This window comes from Pelodiscus sinensis, chromosome Z, assembly GCF_052426305.1.
Source record: "Pelodiscus sinensis isolate ZL-2025 chromosome Z, ASM5242630v1, whole genome shotgun sequence".
Taxonomy (NCBI): Eukaryota; Metazoa; Chordata; order Testudines; family Trionychidae; genus Pelodiscus; species Pelodiscus sinensis.
Window position 1 is genome coordinate 19695273 of NC_143085.1, and position 27472 is coordinate 19722744.

The window sequence follows — 27472 nt, forward strand, 5'->3', positions numbered from 1 at the left end:
TGCTTCTTGGGTGATGAAATATATTAGTTCAGGCCAGATATTTTCTATTGACCCATTCCCCGTAAGATTTTCCTTAATGTGAGCTGATACTATTTCTGTGTCAGGGATAAGTGGAGAGGACTGGCTAAGAATCAGGCCACTACCATTAATTCTCAAATGGAATTTTCAGTTAGAATCATGCAATGATTCACCAAACAATTCTGTAAAATTCCACCTGTCCTGCTGCAAATGTTCTTTTTTACAGGAACACAATGTTAATCAATGTCAGTAAGCCTGCAGGGCTGAAAATCTCTGCAAAACAGATGGAACGGCAAATATATATGTGGCTATCCAGGGTCATATCCTTCCTCTATCCCCTCTGGCTGCTCTGATCCATAGCCAGAAAGCCAATTTACCTGGTGCTTCTGCTAGTGTAAGGGGAACCCCCAGTTAGCTGAGGGGTGGATATAGTGGTCCAAAGTCCCCTGCTACACAAAGCTTCCTGTGTAATGGTGCGTAATGGGAGCTGGAGGAATCTGGAGCATGGCTCAGTTAGAAGAAGCATGGATGGAGTATTGCACTCCAAACACTCTTGTCTGCTGATACAGCCCAAAGGACCCTCAGATGCATCATGCCACTCACACTCCAGTGCATAGGAGTTGTGTAATCATATGGTACAGCAAAATTAGGCCCACATAATTCAGTTGTGTATCCCTAAAGCATAGTGAAGTTCTGCATTCATTCTGTATACACCAATTTCATTTCCATGCCTTCCATATTTTGTATTTAGATGCACTCATTTTCCAATGAAGCTCCAACCAGCCACAAAGGCCCACCAGTGCGGAGGAAGGGGAGCAAAGGAGGCAACTGCCTTGGAGATTCTAAAGGCCTCAGGCCTCATGGCTTCTGCTGCAACAGCAGCAGTGAACCCCAAAGCCCCAGGCCTTTTAAATCATCACCAGAGTGCCACATAGCACAATCCTGCAGACTCTAAGGGGCAGTGAGGGGGTGCTCCAGGCGGTGTTGAGGGCTGTTGGGTGAGGGGTGTAGGGTAGGCTGGTGTGGTGCACTCACTACTCTGGCCCTGCCTCTTCTATGTGAGGCCCTCTGCACCTTCTGGTAGTGTGAAGCCTTTTCCTCTCCCCCACCTAGCGCAGGAGTTCAGCATGGCTGTTGACTTCCCTGTAGCCACAATTAACTATCCTACAGAAGATGTGAAGCATCCCATATTTGAGATGGAGAGGGAGAGAGTGAGATGACAGAGAGGAAAGAGCCTGAATTAAGTTATTTGGGGAGAGGGAGCAAAATAAAAGATAATGTAGATGGGGAGATGAATGTATTAATTCTATGGAGGAAAAAGAGAAAGTTCTGAGTCCAAAAGGTAGACCTCAGAAGGAGAGATAGTCTACAACATATTAGCAGCCTTAAAAAGAGTGTGGGGATCCATAAAAGAATACATAATGATACTGTATTATACTTGCTTCCTATCTTAGAAGTTACTGTACCGACCGTCCTCCTTCCCCCTTCCCACAATCACAGTTGTGTCTAAGCCCTGAATGGATTTATGCAGTACTATAGTAGTTAAAAATAGTGCTAGTAAATGAGTGTTGCCATAAAAAGCAGAGGAATAAAAGAAGTTCATTAAGAGATTTCAATATACAAAAAAGACAGTGCTTAACAAAGAAGAAAGGGACATGAGCTATACATTCTGTAAATCTGTGACTAGCACAGTCTGTCTTTGGAGATTATACCCCGAAACTGGTGCCAAAATGAAGATTTGTGTGCTCCAGGATGCTATTTTAGACTTGCTATTTTATGCATTAATGTGTAGTGCATTATGATGTAGTGCAGTGTTTCTCAATGTGGTTTCTCAAACACTGCCAAGGAGCATCACAGCTCCCATTGCCTCTAGTTTGCCATTTGCAGCCAAGGGGAACTATGGGAAGTGGTGTGGGCTGGGCTGCCTCTTCCTATGGCTCCTCTTGGCTGTTAACAGCGAACTGGAGCCAATAGGAGCTGTGAGGCTCTGTGGCTGCAGGGCCAGTAAATCAACACACCAGTGTGGTCAGCAGCTTTTTCAAAGTTGTTTCATGGAACACTTTGAGAAACACTGATGTGTGGGACTAATGATTGGATTCTCAAGATGTACTTTAAATCAAGGGAAAAGCTGATTTTATGGTGATCAACAAGGGCATGTCTACACTAGGAAATTGCCTCAAAATTACTAAAATTGACTTTACTCCTTATTTAACAAAATTGAAATAGCATGACCTCACTATGGGGAAGCACAGAAATCAGTTAGAGTTCTTCTGACATAGTGCATCAACATTCATTGGAGCCTGCCTCAGACTTAGGGCCCCAGGAAGCACTTTGGGAAGAGCACCAGGAGGGTGAATACTTCCTATGGTTGCTTGGTCAAGCAAGTTGGGATATATACTTTCAGGGCTCCTCTCTACAGCTGCGTCTTACAAGCCACTCCTCTACTGCCTTCCCTCTCGTGAGACACAAAAGGGATGCAGTGGACACATGCCTTCTCATGCTGTAGATGCCATAGCATGGAGCCAGAGCAGTACTTCCAGACTGCCCACATGTTGCTTCTGCAGGATGAGGATGAGGAGCAGCAGGAGGATGAGCCCCAGCATGGACCACAGGTACTGGACCTCCTGCTGCTGTTCATACCCATCAATGCAGATATGTAAATCTGTGACTAGCACAGTCTGTCTTTGGAGATTATACCCTGAAACTGGTGCTCTTTTACAAAGTAAAAAATATATATCTTAGTGAAGTAAGGGGTCTTGTGATTCAAAAGGTTGGAGACCACTGCTGCAGAGCCTAGACAGCAGCCTGCCGAAACTGCTGCAGAAACTGCAGCACAACAGTCAGAGGCTATCGCATGCCTAGAGGAAGTTCTGGCTCCATAGCAGGGTGTGCTGTGGTGTCCAAAAGCAGGGTAACCAAAGCATGAAGTGAAATTCTTTGCTGTCCCTCAGAGATGTAGGCAAGCAGAAGAACCTGAGAAATGGCTTTCTAGGGGGGTCCATTTAAGCACGCATCTCAGATAGCCTCAGGCAGCAGCTCCAGGAAGCAAATACTGACCTGATGCTCTGCCTGAACTGGCTCCAGGTGGCCTTAAATGCGAGATAGTGTCCAATCAGTTTGGACACACTCTTTTGAAATAGAAAATTGCTATTTTGCTGTGCTTTTGTGTGTAAATGTGCTATTTCAGAATAAGCTATTCCAGAAGATATCTTCTGGAATAGCTTATACCGAAAGAAGCATGCAGTGTTGATGTATCCTAAGAGTCAAGTAAGCAGTGGAAGTATTGGTAATGCTTCTAGATATAAATTCCGATAAATTTTCTGGCTCAGCACCAGTCAAGTCCCGAGTGTGCCGGACTAGAGAGGTTCAACCTGTATATCAGTGGTCTCCAACCTTTTGAATTACAAGATCTTTTTTTTTTTTCAATTTAACTGCAAAGTAAGATCTGCCTCAAACCCAAATACCCTTGCCCCACTTCCTTCCTGTCCCTTCTCCGATGCCCTGTCCCATCCCTTCTCTAAAGCCTCACCCTGCTCCATCCCCCTTCCTCATTTTCAGCAGGCTGAGGTAAAGGTGCAGGCTCTGGTCTTGGGTCAAGGGATTTGGAGTGTGGGAGGGGTTCAGGGCTTAGCCCAGGGTGGTGGATTGAGTTTCAAGAGGGTGGGGGTTCAGAGTTCAAGTTCTGGGAAGACATTTGGTTGCAGGCGACTCATGTCTGGGGCAGGAGGTTGGGTGCAGGAGGAGGTTCAGGGCTGAGAGAGTTCAAGAAGCAGGCTCTGGCTGGGCACTGTTTAACTAAGAGTTTCTCAGTGGTGAAGCAGTGAGATTAAGGCAGGCTTACTCCTGCCCTGGCCCTGCTCTGCTCCTGAAAGCAGCTGGCATGGACAGCAATGACTCCATAGGACCATGTGCTGCCTCTCATCTATCGGCACTAAGCCCACAGCATAGTTCCCTGTTATTGATCAATGGAAGCTGCAGGAGTGGCGTCTGTAGGCAAGGACAGCCTGTAGAGACCCCCTGCTCTGCTTTTCTCAGGGACATACATGCCAGATGCTTCTGGGAGCAGCAGTTACCACAGTGATAATTACTCCAGCCACAACAGGTTAGGCATTTTAGAACTCACTACTCAAAGAACTGAATTTAAGCATAAGAGAGAAATGAAAATTATGAAATGCACAGACCAAAAAACAAAACTAACACACTTTGCAAGTAGTAAAAAGAGTAACAAGCCCCCACGTGTGTGCTGGGTCGGGAGATGAGAGAGAAGGTCAGTGTGTGTTTGTGAGAATAAGAGACACATACAGAGTGTGAGAGTGACAGAGCTTTGCATTGCCAAGCTCCCTCCATCCCCTTCTCTCTGTGTGGAGATGGGGTACAGGAGTGGGGGGAGGAGAAACACCCTGACATCAGTTCCACCCCCTCATCTCCCTCTCACATCCTGCACAGCAAGGCAGAGGACAGGAGCAGCATGACAGTAGAGTGAGGGGCAACTGGACAGCTTCCAGGCCAAACTAGTCAGTATCACCTGTCAGAGGCTCCAAGATCTACTAGTAGATCCCAATCTACTGGTTGGTGACCACTGCTATATAAATTTGGAAAAACACCACCCAAATCAGCACTAATTGACCTTTCGGTTAGTTGTTTCTGGAAGACATGTGGGGACATTTTGGTATTCTCAATACTGCTTGAAAAACAAAACTTACCAATGGCTGAGTGGGTTTTTTTCACTTGTTTTTCAAGAACTGACCCTACCAGTTCAAGAGTGAATTGCCAGCCTCCTATGTCCCTGCTATATCACATGCATCAATTAAGAGTGTCAATCAACATATTTTTCAGTCCTGCAGTTTTCACAAATACTGTATTAGTTACAAAATACTTAAGTGCATTGCAAAGGGAACTATGTTTCGGCAGATTTTAGAACATCCTAAAAAATACCACACAGGTTACTCCTCAACACAGTGCTACATAAATATTAATGTACAGATAGGAAAATGAAGGCAAGGAGGGTCACAGGCTGGTGCAAAGCCAGAAAGCAAAGCATTGGTAGGCTTGGCAGTAAAACTCAGCAATTCCCAGCTCCTATTACTTATCTAGTCCCATAGGGTATGTCTACACTACAAAGTTAATTCGAACTAACAGCTGCTTGAAAGTAGGAATAAGGGATCTTCCGGAAAAGGGTTTATTTTCCGCAAGATCCCGTCTAGACTGGCGCTTTTCTCCAGCAAAACCCCGAGCCGGAAAAAAGTGGCAGCCATGTTCCTGCAAATGCCGCGGGAGATATTTAAATCCCCCGCGGCATTTGCAATTCCGACTGGTCTCATTAGCATCCCTTTTCCGGAAAAGGGTGCCAATGTAGACACAGCCTGAGGGTCCAATCCTGCAAGGTGCAAAGCATGCCAACCAACTCTAGCTCCTAGCAGAAATAAAATATGGATCAGCGCATTTGAAAAGTCACTTGGCACCTTGGGAATCAGGTTCCATATGCACATCAGCTGTGATTGTTCCTTAGGCATTCATACTTGGGGGTTTAATTGCAAGTTGTTTAAATAGGCAATGTACCCAAAGCACAAAGCAGATGGACCAATAACTTCGGTGTGGACTGCAGCACATTAATTAGGATGCCAATTCGCAGGATCTTTGGGACGGACTCATGACCTAGCAAATCAGAATAAATAGCAGATTTGCCATTTATACAACATTATAGTAGTAATGAGATTAACTATCTTTGAAGGACAGTGGGAGTTCAAGGGGAATGCTTCTGATATTCTAAGAAAGCACAGTAGAATTAAAAAAGATGGATCTGCATAGTATTCTTAAATTATATCTGTGCTTGTCAGGCTCCAGACATCAAGAGACACACACAAAAAGATTTCACCAAAGAGGCTGAGGTGTCAGCCAGCTATACTTCCCCCATCACAGAGTGTGTGCCTCGGTTCACTCAAATAATAATTGCTGTGAATAATCTCAGTAGGAGCATCTCCAACTCAAATGAAAAATAAAGGATTTCAAAATACCCAACAACAAGTGCAGGTGTCATTAATGACACACCACTAAATTGGGATTTAATTCGAACTAACGGAGCGCTTAGTTTGAACTAGGTAATCCTCATTCCACAAGGATTAAGCCTAGTTCGAACTTGCTAGTTCGAATTAAGGGGTGTGTAGCCCCTTAATTCGAACTAGTGGGAGGCTAGCCCTCCCCAGGTTTCCCTGGTGGCCACTCTGGGCACCACCAGGGAAACTCGTCTGCCCCCCTCCCGGCCCCGGACCTCTTAAAGGGGCACGGGCTGGCTACAGTGCCCGTGCCAGGTGCAAGCCTGCCAGCACCCAGCTAGCAGACCCTGCACCTGGCACGGCTCGAGCCACCCACCCGATGCCCCCCAGCCCTCCCCCTCTTCCCAGGTCCTGATGAAATGCACCCCAGGATACTCAAGGAGCTGATAGAGGAGGTTTCTGAGCCTTTAGCTATGATCTTTGAAAAATCATGGCAGACAGGGGAGATTCCAGAAGACTGGAAAAGGGCAAATATTGTGCCCATCTATAAAAAGGGGAATAAGAACAACCCAGGAAACTACAGACCGGTCAGTTTAACGTCTGTCCCAGGGAAGATAATGGAGCAGGTAATTAAGGAAATCGTATGCAAACACTTGGAAGGTAATAAAGTGATAGGGAATAGCCAGCATGGGTTTGTGAAGAACAAGTCATGCCAAACTAATCTGATAGCTTTCTTTGATAAGATAACGAGCCTTGTGGATAAGGGAGAAGTCATATACCTAGACTTTAGTAAGGCATTTGATACAGTCTCGCATGATATTCTTATTGATAAACTAGGCAAATATAACTTAGATAGGGCCACGATAAGGTGGGTGCATAACTGGCTGGATAACCGTAGTCAGAGAGTTGTTGTTAACGGTTCTAAATCCTGCTGGAAAGGGATAACAAGTGGAGTTCCTCAAGGATCTGTTTTGGGACCCGTACTGTTCAATATCTTCATCAATGATATAGATATTGGGATAGAGAGTACGCTTACTAAGTTTGCAGATGATACCAAACTGGGTGGGGTTGCAACTTCTTTGGAGGATAGGGACATAATTCAAAATGACCTTAGCAAGTTAGAGAAATGGTCAGAGGTAAACAGGATGAGGTTCAATAAAGAGAAATGCAAAGTGCTCCACTTAGGAAGGAACAATCAGTTCCATACATACAAGATAGGAAGCGACTGTCTAGGAAGGAGCATGGCGGAAAGGGATCTAGGGGTCATAGTGGACCATAAGTTGAGTCAACAGTGTGATGCTGTTGCAAAAAAAGCAAATATGATTCTAGGTTGTATCAACAGGTGTGTTGTAAGCAAAACTCGTGAAGTCATTCTGCCGCTCTACTCTGCACTAGTTAGGCCTCAGCTGGAGTACTGTGTCCAGTTCTAGGCGCCACATTTCAAGAAAGATGTGGAGAAATTGGAAAGGATACAGAGAAGAGCGACAAGAATGATTAAACGTTTAGAGAACATGACCTATGAAGCCAGGCTTCATGAACTGGGCTTGTTTAGTTTGGAAAAAAGAAGATTAAGGGGGGACATGATAGCGGTTTTAAAATATCTAAAAGGGTGTCACAAGGAGGAAGGAAAAAATTTGTTCCTCTTGGTTTCTGAGGACAGGACAAGGAGTAATGGGCTTAAAGTGCAGCAGGGGAGGTTTAGATTGGACATTAGGAAAAAATTCCTAACTGTCAGGGTGGTCAAATATTGGAATAAATTGCCAAGGGAGGTGGTGGAATCTCCCTCTCTGGAGATATTTAAGAACAGGTTAGATAGACATCTATCAGGGATGGTGTAGACGGAGCTTGGTCCTGCGTTGAGGACAGGGGGCTGGACTCGATGACCTCTTGAGGTCCCTTCCAGTCCTATTATTCTATGATTCCCGAGACCAGGCTGGCGGCTCCCGGGAGCTTGCCCGGGACCGCAAGAGGTGGGCATCCGCCTGGGCTAGTGCAGACATCGTGGACCTCGTCCACGACCTCCGCACTAGGCACAGGAAGGTGGCCGGCTAGGGCAGGAGAGCTGCCAGCCTGGCCACCCAGAAGCAGGTGTGCATGAAAATCAAGGGGATCCAATGAGATCCCCGACCCTGAGCCCTGAGCTTACAATGGCCGTCCTGGGTCAGACCAAAGGTCCATCTAGCCCAGTAGCCTGTCTGCCAACAGTGGCCAACCCTAAGGACCCTGGAGGGCATGGACCGAAGACAGTGACCAAGCCATTTGTTTCGTGCCATCCCTCTCCAGCCTTCCACAAACCTTGGGCAGGGACACCACTCCTACCCCCTGGCTAATAGCACTCCATGGACCCAACCTCCATGACTTGATCTCACTTCTCTTTAAACTCTGTTCCAGTTCTAGCCTTCACAGCCTCCTGCAGCAAGGAGTTCCACAGGTTGACTCTTTGCTTTGTGAAGAACAACTTTCTGTTATTAGTTTGAAGCCTGCTACCCATTCCTTTCCTTTGGTGTCCTCTAGTCCTTCTTTATGGGAACTAATGAAGAACTTTTCTGTATGCACCCTCTCCACCCAATTCCTGCTTTTAGAGACCTCTATCCTGTCCCCCCTCCGTCTCCTCTTTTCTAAGCTGAGAAGTCCCAGTCTCTGTAGCCTCTCTTCATATGGGACCTGTTCCCAACCCCTGATCATTGTAGTTGCCCTCCCCTCTCCCAGCCTCTTTCTTCCCCTCTCCCACCTCCTTTTCCCAGTCTCCCCCAGTTTTGTTCAATAAAGACAGATTCTATTTTTGAACACAATTGTCCTTTATTTTGTACATCAGGAAGGGGGGCTAGGGAAGGGTAAGTGGAAGGAGGTGAGAGAGGAATGGGGCACGAGCCCCCGATGGGGAGGACTGGGCTGGCTCTGCGGGCTTCTGGGGGTGGAACCCCTCCTGCAGCCCCCCAATTGCTCCCTCTCCCCAGATGGCAGCCTGTGGCAAGTGCAGCCGGGCTGATGGCCGAGTGCTGTGATGTGCCCAGTGTGGGTAGTCCGGGCACTCCAAGCCAGGACTGCTTTGCAAGCGGGGCACCCCTGAGAACTGTCTGTCCAGGGTGGGGGTCGGGACCCTTTAAGCGCAGCCCTCGGCTAGCCTGAGACAGCAGCTCCACGCTCTAAGTCCTCCTCTGATGCCCTGCCGGCACTGCTTCCGGCCTTCCTTAAGCCCGGTTCAGGGTCCACTTAATGTGGACATGCTAGTTCGAATTAGCAAAACGCTAATTCGAACTAGTATTTTAGTCTAGATCCGTTAGTTCGAATTAGCTTAGTTCGAATTAACGTTGTAGTGTAGACGTACCCATATATAGTAGCCCAATGTCTGTGACTCTGTAACGCTGGAACACTGACTCTTCCCTCTGGGTGGTGCTGTTGCCATGCTTCATGGGGAGCTTAGGGCCCAAATGGCCGATTGCACCGCTTGCTCCCCCGCGGCGACCCGGCTAAGCAGCACAGAAGTCAGCCAAGCACTACAGCGGGAAGCCAAAGGGGGCAGGGAGGTGATGTGCGACATGACAGTGGCTCCAGACCCCGCCCCCTGGCCGTGAATGTTACCGCCCCGCCTCCCTTCACCTCCCGCCATGGTGCTCTGTTGGGCCACTGTGGGGGAGCCCAAGCAGCCGCTTGCTCCACTTTCTCAGCCGGGTCGCCGCGGGGGAGCAAGTGGAGCAAGCAGCCATTTGGGCTCCACTGTCCCCTGAGTGAGAGGCAGGAGGGGGAGGAGAAGAGAAAGACAGAGACAGAGAGAGAGGCAGGAGGCAGAGGAGAGCTGAGGGGGGGCAGTAGGAGGAGGAGAGAGAGAGAGAGAAACAGAGCGAGACACCGGAGGCTAAGGAGAGAAGAATGACATGGAGGAGAGACCTGAAAATCCTGTCTTATGATGGGCTAATTGTCTAGTTGTCAAATAAGAACCATACGGGGAATCATAGAACCATAGAGCTGAAAGAGACTTCAGGAGGTCATCAAGTCCAGTCCCCTGCTTTAGCCAGGACCAATCCCAACTAGATCAACCCAGCCAGGGCTTTGTCAAGCCGAGACTTAAACACCTCTAGGGATGGAGACTCCTCTATTTCCCTAGGTAACCCCTTCCAGTGTTTCACCACTCTCCTAGTGAAACAATTTTTCCTAATATCCAACCTGGACCTCTCCCACCACAACTTGAGACCATTGCTCCTTGTTCTGCCATCTGTCCCTACTGAGAACAGCCTTTCTCCATCCTCTTTGGAACCTCCCTTCAGGAAGTTGAAGGCTGCTATCAAATCCCCCCTCACTCTTCGCTTCTGCAGACTAAACAGACCCAACTCCCTCAGCCTCTCCTCAGAGGTCATATGCTCCAGCCCCCTAATCATTTTGGTTGCTTTCCACTGGATCCTCTCCAATGCGTCCACATCCTTTTTGTAGTGGAGTGGCCCATAACTGGACTCAGTACTCTAGATGTGGCCGCACCAGAGCCAAATAAAGGGGAATGATGACATCTCTGGATCTGCTGGCAATGCTCCTCTCAATGCAACTTAATATGCCATTAGCCTTCTTGGCTACAAGGGCACACTGTTGACTCATATCCAGCTTCTCATCCACTGTAACTCCCAGGTTCTTTTCTGCAGAACTACTACTTAGCTGGTTGTTCCCCAGCCTGTAACACTGCTTGGGATTCTTCCGTCCCAAGTGCAAGACTCTGCACTTGTCCTTGTTGAACCTCATCAGATTTCTTGCTGCCTAATCTTCCAATTTGTCTAAGTCACTCTGGACTCTATCCCTGCCCTCCAGTGTATTCACCTCTCCCCCTAGCTTAGTGTCATCTGCAAACTTGCTGAGGGTGCAATCCATCCCCTCATCCAGGTCATTAATAAAGATATTGAACAAAACTGGTCCTAGGACCGAACCTTGGGGCACTCTGTTAGAAACCGACCGCCATCCTGACATTGAGTTGTTGATCTCTACCCATTGGGGCCGGCCTTGTAGCCAATTTTCTATCCAACTTTCAGTCCATTTATCCAATCCACATTCCCTTAACTTGTTGGCAAGAATATTGTGGGAGACTGTATCAAAAACCTTGTTAAAGTCAAGGTATATCACATCCACTGACTTTCCCATTTCCACAGAGCCAGTTACTTCATCATAGAAGCTAATCAGATTAGTCAGGCATAACTTGCCCTTTGTGAATCCATGCTGACTATTCCTAATCACTTTCCTCTCCTTCAAGTGCCTCAAAATGGATTCCTTAAGGATCCCTTCTATGATTTTTCCAGGAACCGAGATAAGACTGACTGGCCTATAGTTCCCTGGATCGTCCTTCTTCCCTTTTTTGAAGATGGGTACTACATTTGCCTTTTTCCAATCATCCAGGATCTCTCCCGATCGCCATGATTTTTCAAAGATAATGGCCAAAGGCTCCTCAATGACATTTGCCAACTCCCTCAGTACTCTCGGATTCATTAAGTCTGGACCCATGGATTTGTGTACATTTAGCTTTTCTAGATAGTTCCTAACCTGTTCTTTACCCACCATGGTCTGTCCATCTTCATACCATCTTCTGTCACTTAGCGCATTAGTCCGGGAGCCCAACTTGTCCGTGAATACAGAGTCAAAGAAAGCATTGAGTACTTCAGTTTTCCCCACATCATCTGTCACTAGGTTACCTCCTTCATCCAGTAGGGACTGCACACCCTCTCTCATCACCTTCTTCTTGTTATCCGTCACATTCTTAGCCAGTTGCAATTTCATTTGCGCTTTCGCCTTCCTGATAACCCCCCCGCATTCTCAAGCTATTACATTTAAACCCCTCCCTGGTCATTATCCAAGTTTCCACTTTTTGTAAGCTTCCTTTTTGTGCTTAAGTTCACCAAGGATTTCCCCTGTAAGCCAATCCGGTCTCCTACCATGTTTGCCTCTCTTGCTACACATTGGGATTGTTTCTTTCTATGCCTTCAGTAAGGCTTCTTTAAAATACTGCCAGCTGTCCTGAACTCCTTTCCTCTTCATGTTAGCATCCCAGGGAATTCTGCCCATCAGGTCTCTGAGGGAGTCAAAATCTGCTTTTCTGAAGTCCAAGGTTTGTATTTTATTACTCTCTTTTCTTCCTTTGGTCAGGATCCTGAAATCTACCATCTCATGATCACTACCTCCCAGGTCGTCACCAACCTCTACTTCCCCTATTAGTTCCTCCCTGTTTGTGAGCAGAAGGTCAAGCTGCGCATGCCCCCTGATCGGATTCTTCAGCACCTGTGTCAAGAAGTTAACCCCATTATTCTCCAAAAACTTCCTGGATGGCCTGCGTACTGCCGTATTGGTTTCCCAACAGATGTCAGGGGGATTAAAGTCCCCCACAAGAACCAGGTCCTGTGATCTGGAAACTTCTCTCAGTAGTCCGAAGAAAGCCTCATCTACCTCATCCACTTGATTCGGTGGCCTGTAGTAGACACCAACCACTACATCATTGCTGTTGTTTGCTCCTCTAAACTTAACCCATAAACTCTCAACAGGTTTTTCTCCCTCTACATACTCGGGTTCAGAGCAATCATAGTGCTCTCTTACGTATAGTGCTACTCCTCCTCCTTTTCTTCCCTGCCTGTTCTTCCTGAACAACTGTACCCTTCCATGACAGCGCTCCAATCATGCAAGTCATCCCACCAAGTCTCTGTTATTCCAATTAAATTGTATTTCTTGGACTGGGCCAGAGCCTCCAGTTCTCCCTGTTTGTTGCCCAGGGTTCTCGCATTAGTGTACAAACACCTCAGATAACCAGTAGATCACCCTATCTTCTCCAATCGAATCAGGGGTCCTCCTTTCTTGCTCTTTCCTCTCTGCATTCCTTCCCAGTATCCAACTTTCCCACTCCCCTCAGGGTTTTGGTCAACGTCCCTCAATGAACCTAGTTCAACCTCCTCACTAGGTTTGCAAGCCTGCCCGCAAAGATGCTCCTTCTTCTCTTGGTTAGGTGGATCCCATCTCTTCCTAACAATCCTTGTGCCCAGAACAGAGTCCCATAGCTGAAGAAACCAAAGCCCTCTCTGCAACACCACCTGCACAACCACACGTTTACTGCCTCAATTCGACGATCCCTGCCCAGTCCTTTCCCTTCAACAGAGAGAACGGACGAGAACACCACTTGTGCTCCGAATTCTTGGATCATTCTTCCCAGTACTATATAATCTGCAGTAACCCGTTGAAGGTCATTCTTGGCCGTATCGTTAGTTCCCACGTGGAGAAGCAGAAGGGGTAGCGATCCAAAAGTTTGATCAGTTTGGTAAGCCTCTCAATCACATCCTGAATTCGAGCTCCCGATAAGCAGCACACCTCTTGAGATTCCAGTTCCGGACGGCAGATGGATAGCTCAGTCCCTCTTAGGAGGGAGTCCCCGACCACCACCACCCGTCATCTTCTTTTGGGACTGGTGGTCGTGGAACCCCTATCTTTAGGACTATGCATCCCATGCCTTCCAGTAGATGGTGTTCCCTTGTGGTTTCTTCCCTGTGAGGTCCCTTCCAAAGCATTCACCACCGCAAAGTCTGTGGAGAGAGCCTGATAGCGATTACTTACCTCTATAGCATTGGGGGATTCCCATGCTGGCCTTTTTCCTCTTTGAGAAGTTACATGCTGCCAGTTCTCTTCCTGGTCCCGTACTGCCCTCTCCGGCTCTTCTGCCTGCCGTGCTTGTAGGATTAAATACTGCCTTCTATCAAGGAAGTCTTCATCCTCTCTGATGGCGCGTAGGGTCGACACTTGGGCTTCCAGTCCTCTAATTTTTTCTTCAAAAATGGCAACAAGCTTGCACTTAGTACAGATGAAATCCGTTCTTTCTTCCGGGAGGAAGACAAACATGGCACATGCTGTGCAGGTAACAACAGCAGACTTATCACCTGCTGTCCTGGAGAAAGGATTTAAAAAGAAAGGCAAGAGAACCTCAGCCAATCAGCAGAGGCAGAGGAAAGAGCTCTGAGGGATTTATGGGCTTTCCAGAAAAGGGAGAGGGATTTTTACCGTCATTTCTTCTCAGCATTGATAATATGTTGGTTTGCCCTGCAATAGCAACTGGTATTATTCATCTTATGTACATTTATCTGCATTAACTGTGAAGCTATGGTCTGCAGTGTGGTTCAGTGGTAGAATGTGTTCCTGGCCTGCAGCATAATCTTCAATAATACATTTCACCTGTGTCTCAAGCTATGTCTATTCTGCTCCACAGTTCTGACTACCGGCATGAGAATAGCTGCGTGCACTGAAGTGCTGTGCTGTAACTCTCCTACCCCATCACTTGATTCTGCAGAGGTGAACTAAAAGGTTCCTAGTTCAGATTAAGGTAGATTAATAAAAAAAGAACAAGTTAAAAATCACTTAGAAAAGTTAGATTCCTGCAAGTCACCAGGGCCTGATGAAATGCATCCTAGAATACTCAAGGAGCTGATAGAGGAGGTACCTGAGACTTTAGCTATCATCTTTGGAAAATCATGGAAGACAGGAGAGATTCCTGAAGATGGAAAAGGGCGAATATAGTGCCCATCTGTAAAAAGGGAAAGAAGAACAACCCAGGAAACTACAGACCAGTCAGTTTAACTTCTTTGCCAGGAAAGATAATGGAGCAAGTAATTAAGACAATCATCTGCAAACACTTGGAAGATAATAAGGTGATAGGGAACAGCCAGCATGGATTTGTAAAAAATAAATCATATCAAACCAATCTGATAGCTATCTTTAATAGGATAACGAGTCTTGTGGATAAGGGAGAAGCGGTGGATGTGGTATACCTAGACTTTAGTAAGGCATTTGATAAGGTCTCGCATGATATTCTTATCAATAAACTAGGCAAATACAACTTAAGTGGGGCTACTATAAGGTGTCCATTTATCATAGGTGTGGCCAAGTTTTCCATAGTCCCATAAAGTAGTTTATAGTCACCAGTCCTGATTCTTTCTGTTCTATACCGTTATTTAGCTCTAATTTACCTCTAGATGTCTTCTAAGAGCCCAGCATAGGCAGTTGGTATCCTATGCAGGGAAAATCTTTGCCTTCCCGAATCACTCTGCCCTTAGAACACCTGCTGTTGGTGTTCTTGGGGCAGAGAGTTGCTTCCCGCAGTGTCTGCCTCCCAGTATTCCAGGAATAAGCTGTGCAGTGCACCCTCCTCCCTCCCCTAGTGCTCTGGGGCTGGAGAGGCTGGGCCACATGGCTCACCCTCCTTCCTCTCCCAATGGCTCCTCTAAAAAATCCCTTTAATCTTTTTGTAAATGTCTATCCCTGGATAGGCTAGCAATCTATGTTAGATGGTGGTCAATTCCAAGCACATCAAATGCCAAAGGAAAATTGGTTGGAACAGGAACCTATGCTCTATGTTCTTCCATGCTTCTCAGATAGTCAGAGCAGATGCCAATAGGAAACTATAGGAAAGCCTGATTTTTCACAAAGCTACAATAAAAACAATAGCTTCTACCCACAACACTGATAGTGTGGGTTTGAAGTGAGGTCTTCAACGTGCTGCAAGACTATAATATAAGAAAAAGTTGAATCAAAATATGCAACTCCAGCTATGTTAATTAGATAGCTAGAGTCAACATACCTCAATTCAAGTTTCACTGTCATCCCCACAGGGGAAGCCAACAGGAGCAAACACTCCCATTGGCTTCTTTTACTCCTTGCTAAATCAAATTTCAGAAGACCGAAGGCTGCAGCATCAATTTTTTGTGGAGTGAAGACAAGCACATAGGCTGTGTCTACATTGGCACCCGTTTCTGGAAAAGGGATGCTAATGAGACCAGTCGGAATTGCAAATGCCGCGGGGGATTTAAATATCCCTCATACACAGCCATAGTCTTTAGGAAAATCAGGCCAACTATAGTCATCAAGCAGTTGTTTTTAAAAGTATAAAATAAAAATAAAAACGTGATCAAAGAGAAATCATATATATGGTACAGGCCAGATCCTTGGCTCCTGTGAACTGAAGCAGTTCCATGAATTTCATTGGAGCTAGGCCAATTTAAACCATCTGAAGTATTCATTCAGTACATCTGTATCTCCTCTCAGACCTCAAATAGCTTTGAGCTGATACAGTCTGGAAGTAGTTTCTACATGTATTCCAATTAGAGACCTCATAGTCTAACAGATAGGGCAATGAACTAGAACTCAGTGGATATAGGTGTTAATCCTGGTTCTGCTACTGACCTACTTTGTAGCCTCAAGCAACTTCATCTCTCTGTACCTGTTTTCCCTTTTCTGTGTTAGACTTTAAGCTCATTGGGACAGGGAATGTATTTCTAATGTTTGTTCAGGGCCTGGCACAATGGGATGCTAATGTTATTGACGTAATTTAAAATACATAATCTGTATAAGCAGAAAGCTTGTTTTCCATACTATTCTATATATATAGTTACGTTTCATTTGTGATGTATTTTATTGTATGTAGATCAGTAAATATACTGAGATATATATTTCTCCATTTAAGATAGTAAATTAAATATTACAATGGGTATGTATGTACAGTAACTAAGTGCACAGAAAGTGAAAAAAGATCACATTATTTTCTTGCATTAAGAGAGAATAGAGGAAAATTCCCCATCTGTTCCACCTGATATCTCTATCAGCTTTCCTGAACTGCCCTTCCAGAGTTCAGGCCTACAGTCCACCAGGCAGAATAGAATGAATACTAAAGAATATGCCAGCTTCAGAGTTAAAGATCAGCTGTTTGGCTGCAAACTCTGAATAACTCTTTTCTGCTTCACTGAAAAGCAATGAGGATGCTTCAGTGAGTATTCTAGATTGTTTAGGTAAATGAATAGCGGGAGTTGTTTTTCTGGCTTGTCTTCTGTATGTCTACACTGAAACACTATTTCAAAATAACTAGTGCTATTCTGAAATAACTTAGTCCACTTCTATACAACAGGCAGTTATTTCAAAATAGTGTCAAAATACTGTCAAGCTGGAGAACTTCTTACTCCAACTCCTGTAACCCTCATTGTATGAGGAATAAGGGAAGACAGAAGAAGAGTGTTCTATTTCAAAATAATTACTGCATAGACGCTCCCTATTTCGAAATAAGATATTTCTAAAAGAGGGTACGTCTACACTACAACGTTAATTCGAACTAACTTAGTTCGAATTAGTTAATTCAAACTAAGCTAATTCAAACTAACGGATCCAGACTAAAAAACTAGTTCGAATTAGCGTTTTGCTAATTCGAACTAGCATGTCCACATTAAGTGGACCCTGAACCGGGGTTAAGGATGGCCGGAAGCAGTGTCGGCAGGGCATCAGAGGATGACTTAGAGCGTGGAGCTGCTGTCTCAGGCTAGCTAAGGGCTGTGCTTAAAGGGTCCCGACCCCTACCCCGGACAGACAGTTCTCAGGGGTGCCCCGCTTGCAAAGCAGTCTTGGCTTGGAGTGCCCTGAGTGCCCACACTGGGCACATCACAGCACTCGGCCATCAGCCCTGCTGCACTTGCCGCAGGCTGCCATCTGGGGAGAGGAGGCAGTGGGGGGGCTGCAGGAGAGCTTCCACCCCCAGAAGCCCGCAGAGCCAGCCCAGTCCTCCGCATCGGGGGCTCGTGCCCCATTCCTCCCTCACCTCCTTCCACTTACCCTTCCCTAGCCCCTCTTCTTGATGTACAAAATAAAGATAACGTGTCTTCCAAAATGGAATCTGTCTTTATTGAACAAAACTGGGGGAGACTGGGAAAAGGAGGTGGGAGAGGGGAAGAAAGAGGCTGGGAGAGGGGAGGGCAACAAAAATGATCAGGGGTTGGGAACAGGTCCCATATGAAGAGAGGCTACAGAGACTGGGACTTTTCAGCTTAGAAAAGAGGAGACGGAGGGGGGACAGGATAGAGGTCTCTAAAAGCAGGAGTTGGGTGGAGAGGGTACATACAGAAAAGTTCTTCATTAGTTCCCATAAAGAAGGACTAGAGGACACGAAAGGAAAGGAATGGGTAGCAGGCTTCAAACTAGTAAGAGAAAGTTGTTCTTCACAAAGCAAAGAGTCAACCTGTGGAACTCCTTGCTGCAGGAGGCTGTGAAGGCTAGAACTGGAACAGAGTTTAAAGGGAAGTGAGATCAGGTCATGGAGGTTGGGTCCATGGAGTGCTATTAGCCAGGGGGTAGGAGTGGTGTCCCTGCCCAAGGTTTGTGGAAGGCTGGAGAGGGATGGCACAAGACAAATGGCTTGGTGACTGTCTTCGCTCCATCCCCTCCAAGGTCTCTAGGGTTGGCTGCTGTCGGCAGACAGGCTACTGGGCTAGATGGACCTTTGGTCTGACCCAGTACGGTCATTGTAAGCTCAGGGCTCAGGATCGGGGGTCTCAGTGGACCCCCTTGATTCTCTTGCACACCTGCTCCTGGGTGGCCAGGCTGGCAGCTCTCCTGCCCAACCCAGCCACTTTCCTGTGCCTAGTGCGGAGATCATGGACGAGGTCCACGATGTCTGCACTAGCCCAAGTGGGTGCCCGCCTCTTGTGGTCCCGGGCAAGCTCCCGGGAGCTAGCAGCCTGGTCCCGGGAAGAGGGGGAGGGCTGGGGGGCATCGGGTGGGTGGCTCGATCCGTGCCAGGTGCAGGGTCTGCTGGCTGGGTGCTGGCAGGCTTGCACCTGGCACGGGCACCGTAGCCAGCCCGTGCTCCTTTAAGGGGTCCGGGGCCTGGAGGGGGGCAGTAGAGTTTCCCTGGTGTTGGCCAGAGTGGCCACCAGGGAAAGCTGGGGAGGGCTAGCCTCCCACTAGTTCGAATTAAGGGGCTACACACCCCTTAATTTGAACTGGCTAGTTCGAACTAGGCTCAATCCTCATGGAATGAGGATTACCTAGTTCGAACAAAGCGCTCCGTTAGTTCGAATTAAGTTCGAACTAACGGAGCGCTAGTGTAGCGCCTATGAAAGTTAATTCGAACTAACATCCGTTAGTTCGAACTAACTTTGTAGTGTAGACATACCCTAAGATAAGCAATTGACTTAGCTTAATTTGCATAGCTTATTTTGAGTTAAGTCCTGCAGCATAGAAGCACCCTCAGGGTATGTCTACACTATAAAGTTAATTCCAACTAACAGACGTTAGTTCGAATTAACTTTGATAGGCGCTACACAGGCAAACCACTAGTTCGAACTTAATTCAAACTAACGGAGCGCTTAATTCGAACTAGGTAAACCTCATTTTAAGAGGACTAACACCTAGTTCGAATTAGCTAGTGGGCTGTCGACTGGAAGGAGTGCCAGGCCAACTGGGAGGAGTACCTGACTGAGCGTGAGCAAAGAAAGGCCACCTGGGGCCAGCTGCTGCACTAACATAATACCATGTGCTCCTCCCTCACCTGATGGAATGCATGGTGTTGTGCATGGAGGAGGTCACCAGCCATCTCCCTACCCCCCTATAGTTTTCCCCCTTAACCTTCCAAGGGGCTGCAAGGGCCCCAGAACATGGGGCAGTGGGACCTCTTGGGCAGCCAAAGTCTCCCAACAATCCAGAGGAAGACACCACTCTCAGCCCCATCCCTGAGACTCCCTCCACCTCCCCTCTTCCAGTTTCTTTACCCAGTCACTCCCCTGATTTATGCCCCCCCACCTCCCGTAAAGAGTACTATTTCTGTATCAAACATCTTAATTAATTGCTCTGCTGGTGAAGAGGAGGAAGGTGTGAAAAGAGAGCAGGGGAAGGGAGAGGTAGGGGAGGAAAGACAAACAGGGGTCTTGGAGAGGCACAAGGGAGAATCTCACAACTGGCCTTGCACAAAACTCTCTCTCAAGACCTCTGATAAGCACAGACCCTTGATGTGTTCTCCAAATAGCACTTATATCCAGCTGCTTAAATTCCCTAGCCAGATGTTCAGCCACAGACCCTCTGTCCTGGCAGAAAAGACTCCCCCTTGCTTTTTCAATGGTTGTCATGGGCACAAAGGGGATGTTGTGCTTGCTGAGGTCCAGACTAGTGAGGAGACTCCCGAACCTCCCTTTTAAATGGCCAAATAGGCTACCCGTATAGGGCTTCATGAGCCAGGGGAGCAAGAGGAAGACTGCATCACCCAGGATCACAATGGGCTTGTCCACTTCCCCAACTCTGATGGTGCAGTCAGGGGAAAAAAAGTGCCATGGTGCATCTTTCAGAACAGACAGAAGTTCCAGAAGATGCAGGAATCATGCGTTTTTCCCAACCACCCAACACTGATGTCGATGAAGGATCCCTTGTGATCCATGAGGGCCTGCAGCACCATGGAGAAGTACCCCCTTTCTGTTGATGTGCTCAGAGGCATGGTAGACTGGGGCCAGGATGTGTGTGTGTGTTTACCACCTATGTCCTCCCCCCGCAGTTTGGGAAGCCCATGGCAGCAAAGCCATCCATGATGCTGCCACATCCCCCAGACTCTCTGCAACAGCAGATGGTTGATGTCTTTCACTACTCATATGAGCATGGCCCCAACTGTGGATTTCACTCATATTAAACTGGTTCCCAATGGAGTGGTACATGTCTGGCATGGTAAGCTTCCACAGGGTGATGGCCACACGTTTACATAAGAATGGCCATACTGGGTCAGACCAAAGGTCCAAAGGTCCTGCCATCTATTTCCAGAAAAACAGAGGTTAGTGACAATATTCCTACACATTCTGGCTAATAGCCATTGATGGACCTAACCTTCATAAATTTATCTAGCTCTTCTTTGAACTCTGATAAAGTTCCAGTCTTTACAACATCCTCTGGCAAGGAGTTCCACAAGTTTACTGTGCACAGCATGAAGGAAATCTTACTTTTGTTTGTTTTAAACCTACTGCCTATTAATTTCATTTGGTGACCCTGAGTTCTTATATGATGGGAACAAGTAAATAACTTCTCCTCATTTACTTTTTCCACAGCAGTCATGATTTTATAGACCTCTATCATATTCCCCCTTAGTCTTCTCTTTTCTAAGCTGAAAAGTCCCAGTGTTTTTAATCTCTCTTCAGATGGGACCCTTTCCAAACCTCTAATCATTTTGTTGCCCTTTTCTGAGCCTTTTTCAATGCCTGTATCTCTTTTTTGAGATGAGACTACCACATCTGTATGCAGTATTCAAGATGTGGGTGTACCATGATGAGAGCATCTGCACTGGAATGGCGGGTGTCATGTGGGTGTCCTATCATCGAAGGGCAGAGGTGAGCCACTTGCAGAACTCAAGGAAGGTGACCATCCACATGCAGCCATTCTTGATTGTCCCATACCTGCAGGACAATTTGGTTCCACCAGTCTGAGCTTGTCTCTCGTTGCCAGAAGCTGCATTGATGGGTATGAACAGCAGCAGAAGGTCCAGTACCTGTGGTCCATGCTGGGGCTCATACTCCAGCTGCTCCTCATCCTCATCCTGCAGAAGCAACATGTGGGCAGTCTGGAAGTACTGCTCTGGCTCCATGCTATGGCATCTACAGCATGAGAAGGCATGTGTCCACTGCATCCCTTTTGTGTCTCACGAGAGGGAAGGCAGTAGAGGAGTGGCTTGTAAGACGCAGCTGTAGAGAGGAGCCCTGAAAGTATATATCCCAACTTGCTTGACCAAGCAACCATAGGAAGTATTCACCCTCCTGGTGCTCTTCCCAAAGTGCTTCCTGGGGCCCTAAGTCTGAGGCAGGCTCCAATGAATGTTGATGCACTATGTCAGAAGAACTCTAACTGATTTCTGTGCTTCCCCATAGTGAGGTCATGCTATTTCAATTTTGTTAAATAAGAAGTAAAGTCAATTTTAGTAATTTTGAGGCAATTTCCTAGTGTAGACATGCCCTTGTTGATCACCATAAAATCAGCTTTTCCCTTGATTTAAAGTACATCTTGAGAATCCAATCATTAGTCCCACACATCAGTGTTTCTCAAAGTGTTCCATGAAACAACTTTGAAAAAGCTGCTGACCACACTGGTGTGTTGATTTACTGGCCCTGCAGCCACAGAGCCTCACAGCTCCTATTGGCTCCAGTTCGCTGTTAACAGCCAAGAGGAGCCATAGGAAGAGGCAGCCCAGCCCACACCACTTCCCATAGTTCCCCTTGGCTGCAAATGGCAAACTAGAGGCAATGGGAGCTGTGATGCTCCTTGGCAGTGTTTGAGAAACCACATTGAGAAACACTGCACTACATCATAATGCACTACACATTAATGCATAAAATAGCAAGTCTAAAATAGCATCCTGGAGCACACAAATCTTCATTTTGGCACCAGTTTCGGGGTATAATCTCCAAAGACAGACTGTGCTAGTCACAGATTTACAGAATGTATAGCTCATGTCCCTTTCTTCTTTGTTAAGCACTGTCTTTTTTGTATATTGAAATCTCTTAATGAACTTCTTTTATTCCTCTGCTTTTTATGGCAACACTCATTTACTAGCACTATTTTTAACTACTATAGTACTGCATAAATCCATTCAGGGCTTAGACACAACTGTGATTGTGGGAAGGGGGAAGGAGGACGGTCGGTACAGTAACTTCTAAGATAGGAAGCAAGTATAATACAGTATCATTATGTATTCTTTTATGGATCCCCACACTCTTTTTAAGGCTGCTAATATGTTGTAGACTATCTCTCCTTCTGAGGTCTACCTTTTGGACTCAGAACTTTCTCTTTTTCCTCCATAGAATTAATACATTCATCTCCCCATCTACATTATCTTTTATTTTGCTCCCTCTCCCCAAATAACTTAATTCAGGCTCTTTCCTCTCTGTCATCTCACTCTCTCCCTCTCCATCTCAAATATGGGATGCTTCACATCTTCTGTAGGATAGTTAATTGTGGCTACAGGGAAGTCAACAGCCATGCTGAACTCCTGCGCTAGGTGGGGGAGAGGAAAAGGCTTCACACTACCAGAAGGTGCAGAGGGCCTCACATAGAAGAGGCAGGGCCAGGGTAGTGAGTGCACCACACCAGCCTACCCTACACCCCTCACCCAACAGCCCTCAACACCGCCTGGAGCACCCCCTCACTGCCCCTTAGAGTCTGCAGGATTGTGCTATGTGGCACTCTGGTGATGATTTAAAAGGCCTGGGGCTTTGGGGTTCACTGCTGCTGTTGCAGCAGAAGCCATGAGGCCTGAGGCCTTTAGAATCTCCAAGGCAGTTGCCTCCTTTGCTCCCCTTCCTCCGCACTGGTGGGCCTGTGTGGCTGGTTGGAGCTTCATTGGAAAATGAGTGCATCTAAATACAAAATATGGAAGGCATGGAAATGAAATTGGTGTATACAGAATGAATGCAGAACTTCACTATGCTTTAGGGATACACAACTGAATTATGTGGGCCTAATTTTGCTGTAACATGTGATTACACAACTCCTATGCACTGGAGTGTGAGTGGCATGATGCATCTGAGGGTCCTTTGGGCTGTATCAGCAGACAAGAGTGTTTGGAGTGCAATACTCCATCCATGCTTCTTCTAACTGAGCCATGCTCCAGATTCCTCCAGCTCCCATTACGCACCATTACACAGGAAGCTTTGTGTAGCAGGGGACTTTGGACCACTATATCCACCCCTCAGCTAACTGGGGATTCCCCTTACACTAGCAGAAGCACCAGGTAAATTGGCTTTCTGGCTATGGATCAGAGCAGCCAGAGGGGATAGAGGAAGGATATGACCCTGGATAGCCACATATATATTTGCCATTCCATCTGTTTTGCAGAGATTTTCAGCCCTGCAGGCTTACTGACATTGATTAACATTGTGTTCCTGTAAAAGAGAACATTTGCAGCAGGACAGGTGGAATTTTACAGAATTGTTTGGTGAATCATTGCATGATTCTAACTGAAAATTCCATTTGAGAATTAATGGTAGTGGCCTGATTCTTAGCCAGTCCTCTCCACTTATCCCTGACACAGAAATAGTATCAGCTCACATTAAGGAAAATCTTATGGGGAATGGGTCAATAGAAAATATCTGGCCTGAACTAATATATTTCATCACCCAAGAAGCAAAAAAGTTGTAATTAAGCAGAGCACAATTTCAATAATTCAATAGTTAATTTGACCTGCCACCTTTCAGTGTATTTTTTACCTCCTACAAAAAAAACTACACTTAGTTTCTTGGGAGAGTTATTATGTAAACACCTACACCATGGTGCAGAGCAACAGACTGGAAACTACCACATACAAAAGGAGCAAATAATATTTAAAGGAAATAATTTTATTGTATGAAACTGATGGGCCCCCTATGCTCCATAAAAGCAATTCTCATTAATCAACCCGCCAAGTCGCTGAGTCACTGTGCACAATATAATGCAGCCCTGGATTAATCTGGCCATATCACAGATGGGCAATTAAAGATGGTCTATGCTGACTTTTTTCATTGTCTTAAGTTAGTATATAATTTTCACCCTTAGCAATCAATGGCAGAATTCACTGGGACTTTTTGGTTCTATTCAAAATCAGTCATTAGAATAACAAATCTTCACTAATGGAGTTTTATTTACTCCACAGAACAGTAACACTGATTCACTTCAGTTAAGTAGTTTGATTCAGCCCTGAGCAATAATGATATGGAGATGGAGGGTTGTATTTTGCAAGTAGTAAAAAGAGTAACAAGCCCCCACGTGTGTGCTGGGTCGGGAGATGAGAGAGAAGGTCAGTGTGTGTTTGTGAGAATAAGAGACACATACAGAGTGTGAGAGTGACAGAGCTTTGCATTGCCAAGCTCCCTCCATCCCGTTCTCTCTGTGTGGAGATGGGGTACAGGAGTGGGGGGAGGAGAAACACCCTGACATCAGTGCCACCCCCTCATCTCCCTCTCACATCCTGCAGAGCAAGGTAAAGGTCAGGAGCATCACAACAGTAGCGGGGAGGGGGCAACTAGATAGCTTGATAGCTTCCAGACCAAACTAGTCAGGATCACCTGTCAGAGGCTCCAAGATCTATTGGTAGATCCTGATCTACTGGTTGGTGACCACTGCTTTGCAGGAAAATGACCCCAAGCTGCTTGAGGAGACCCTACACTGTGCCCCACCCACGCCATTGCATATGACACTAACCAGCATTAAATCACTCTAAGCTGCACCCAAGGTGGATTTTTGTGCATGTTATTGCTTGCAGAATTAGAGAACTTAATTGCTTACTTTATCAGATTGCTAAAGAATTTGAATGATTGAATGGTCAGAAAACACTTTGCTTCCTCTGTTGTTCCCAGGTTGGAACCAGCACTTACCCGAATCAAAGAAGATCGAAAGCGTATCATCCTACCAGCTATTGACAACATCAAGTACAACACTTTCGAAGTGCAGCAATATGCCAATGCAGCCCATGGCTACAACTGGGGACTCTGGTGCATGTACATAATTCCACCCCAGGACTGGATTGATAAAGGGGATGAGTCTGCTCCCATCAGGTGAGTCTGCAGACCTATTGCTTTGTTGCTTTTCCATTTCAGCTGCTACCAGATGCTGGGTGAGGTAAGGGAGGGCATGCTGTAGGTGCTGTAGTAAATGGAAGGGAGATGAAATAAGCATGCCCACAAACACACATACTTGATCCTAAGGTCTGCAAAACTGATGAGTGCATATGGCAAAGAGGTATTTAGTTACATGTGCACTTCCTTTATTGCCATGTGCTAATATGAGATTTTGAGGACATAATGGGCGCACTGAGGTTTGAAATAGGGCCCTCGATGTGTAAAAGTCACATCAATATGTCATAGCTCCCCTAGCTATTGTTACTTATTCACAGCAAGAGCCATCTCAATCTATATGTTTTCTAAACAAAAGAATGCACAATCTCTACCCAACTACCTTCCCAACTTTGTATATATATCTGTTTGTGTTGATTGTATTCCCCAGACACCAGACACCTTAATAGCAAAACAATAAAGACTCTTTCATACAGTTCTTGCTTCCTCTTAATTGGAAAAAAAAGTTTGAGTCCCAACACCATTTATTGCTATCTAACTACACCAGCATTGTTAATGGTGCTGGGATATGTGATGGATTAGGCCTTTTAGGAGATTCTGGGTAAGCTGTATTTGTGAGGCAGTGTGTAGTCTGTTGGTCCAACTCTCTGACTATGACCTGGCCTGTTCACATTTTAGATCTTATGGAGTTTCAGCCAAGACCTTGAAGCTTTCAAGGTGTAGTATAAGAGCGGCCAATTGCACCAGCTGTGGATAGTGAGAATGATAACCTGTTATGTTCACTCCCCTGAGGCATCTGAGAATGTGTGTGTTAACTAAAAACATCTAACCAAAATTAACGCATCATGCTCTGCAATTAATTCCAAGCAAATCATATATTAAAAATAGGGTGGAAGCTTTTATTCTTGGCATGCACTTTATTCTTTTCTACACGTGGCAGGACTCAGCTCTCTTATCAGAAGATGTCCTTCTACCATGCGAATAGCCCAAAGCCAGACTGACACAAAAAAGTTAGTTTGACCCAGGTACTTATTGCAGGTTGTGAAAAATGCATACCCATGAGTAAGCCCACCTACCTGGAAGGCAAATTCTTCAGTTAACCTAGATCAACGGTCTCAAACTCAATTTACATTAGGGCCAGTACCCAAACCTCAAGTCCTCCTCCCAGACCAATTCAATCACTGAAGAATCTCTCACCCACAACCTATATACCTGCCTAAGGCTCTTGGAGGAAGTTTGGATGGGGGAGGAGAGCAGGCTCTGGAAGGACGTTTGGATGCAGGAGTGGCAATAGGTCAGGCTTTGGGATGGAGTTTGGGGGCAGGTGGGAGGGACTGGGATTCAGGAGTAGAGGCTCTGAGAGAGAGTTCAGGGGCTGGAAGAAGAGTGTAGGCTCTTTGAGGGAGTGGGGTATACACTTCCCTATAACCCCCCCCCCCCTCTGGCAGTGGCTCTGGGGGTGGGGGTGTTCCACCCCCCTGTGGATCTCCTGGCCCTGCCTGTTGCCCACATACTCCCTCGGACCATACAACTTCTGACCCCACCTGCTGCACCTGTGTGATTTTAAATGCTCCAGGAGCCACCACGGCAGCACTGGTAGTTTAGCGGGGTGACAGAAGCTTATAGCTGCTAGCTCCACGCAGCTTCTAGAATGTCCCAGTGGCCTGGGGAAGGTGTGTATCTCTATGTGCTGCTCCTAGCAGCTGGAATAGCACACAGACACCCTCCCGGGCTGCAGGGACTTGCATGCTAGCAGCCATGTGGACCTGATTAAATAACTTTTGAAAAATATTTTGCAGGCTGGATTATGGAGCTGCTCAGGCAGCAGATGGCCCTTGGGCCTTGAGTTTGAGAACTAGGTGTTGCATATTGAGGAGATGGGTGAACCATTGTGGCAGGGAAGCTATTAATTTCCACCCTGAAGCACTAAAACACCACAGTTATAGCGTTTCCAGTGAAGACACTGCCTAAGGCTGATTGACCTCTGTGTGAACTTCATAAAATTCCTCCCATGGGCCAAACTGATGAGATAGTTAACTAAGTACTGAGTGATTAACCAGTTAACAAGATGATTTAGTTTGCTAGCTGAGGACCTGTAAAAGACAAACACGTAGAGAAGGCAGGAAGAAA

The 27472-nt window shown here is 46.4% G+C and overlaps 1 protein-coding gene across 2 annotated transcripts in view; it reads left to right on the forward strand.

The window, feature by feature from the left end:
- GALNT9 (polypeptide N-acetylgalactosaminyltransferase 9) overlaps window positions 1-27472 on the forward strand; it is a 444375-nt gene that overhangs the window by 158739 nt on the left and 258164 nt on the right. For both annotated transcript variants that reach the window (XM_075898387.2, XM_075898386.2), the window contains exon 5: window positions 25127-25324. In XM_075898387.2, the coding sequence (XP_075754502.1) occupies window positions 25127-25324 (198 nt within the window). The remainder of the gene's footprint in view (window positions 1-25126; window positions 25325-27472) is intronic.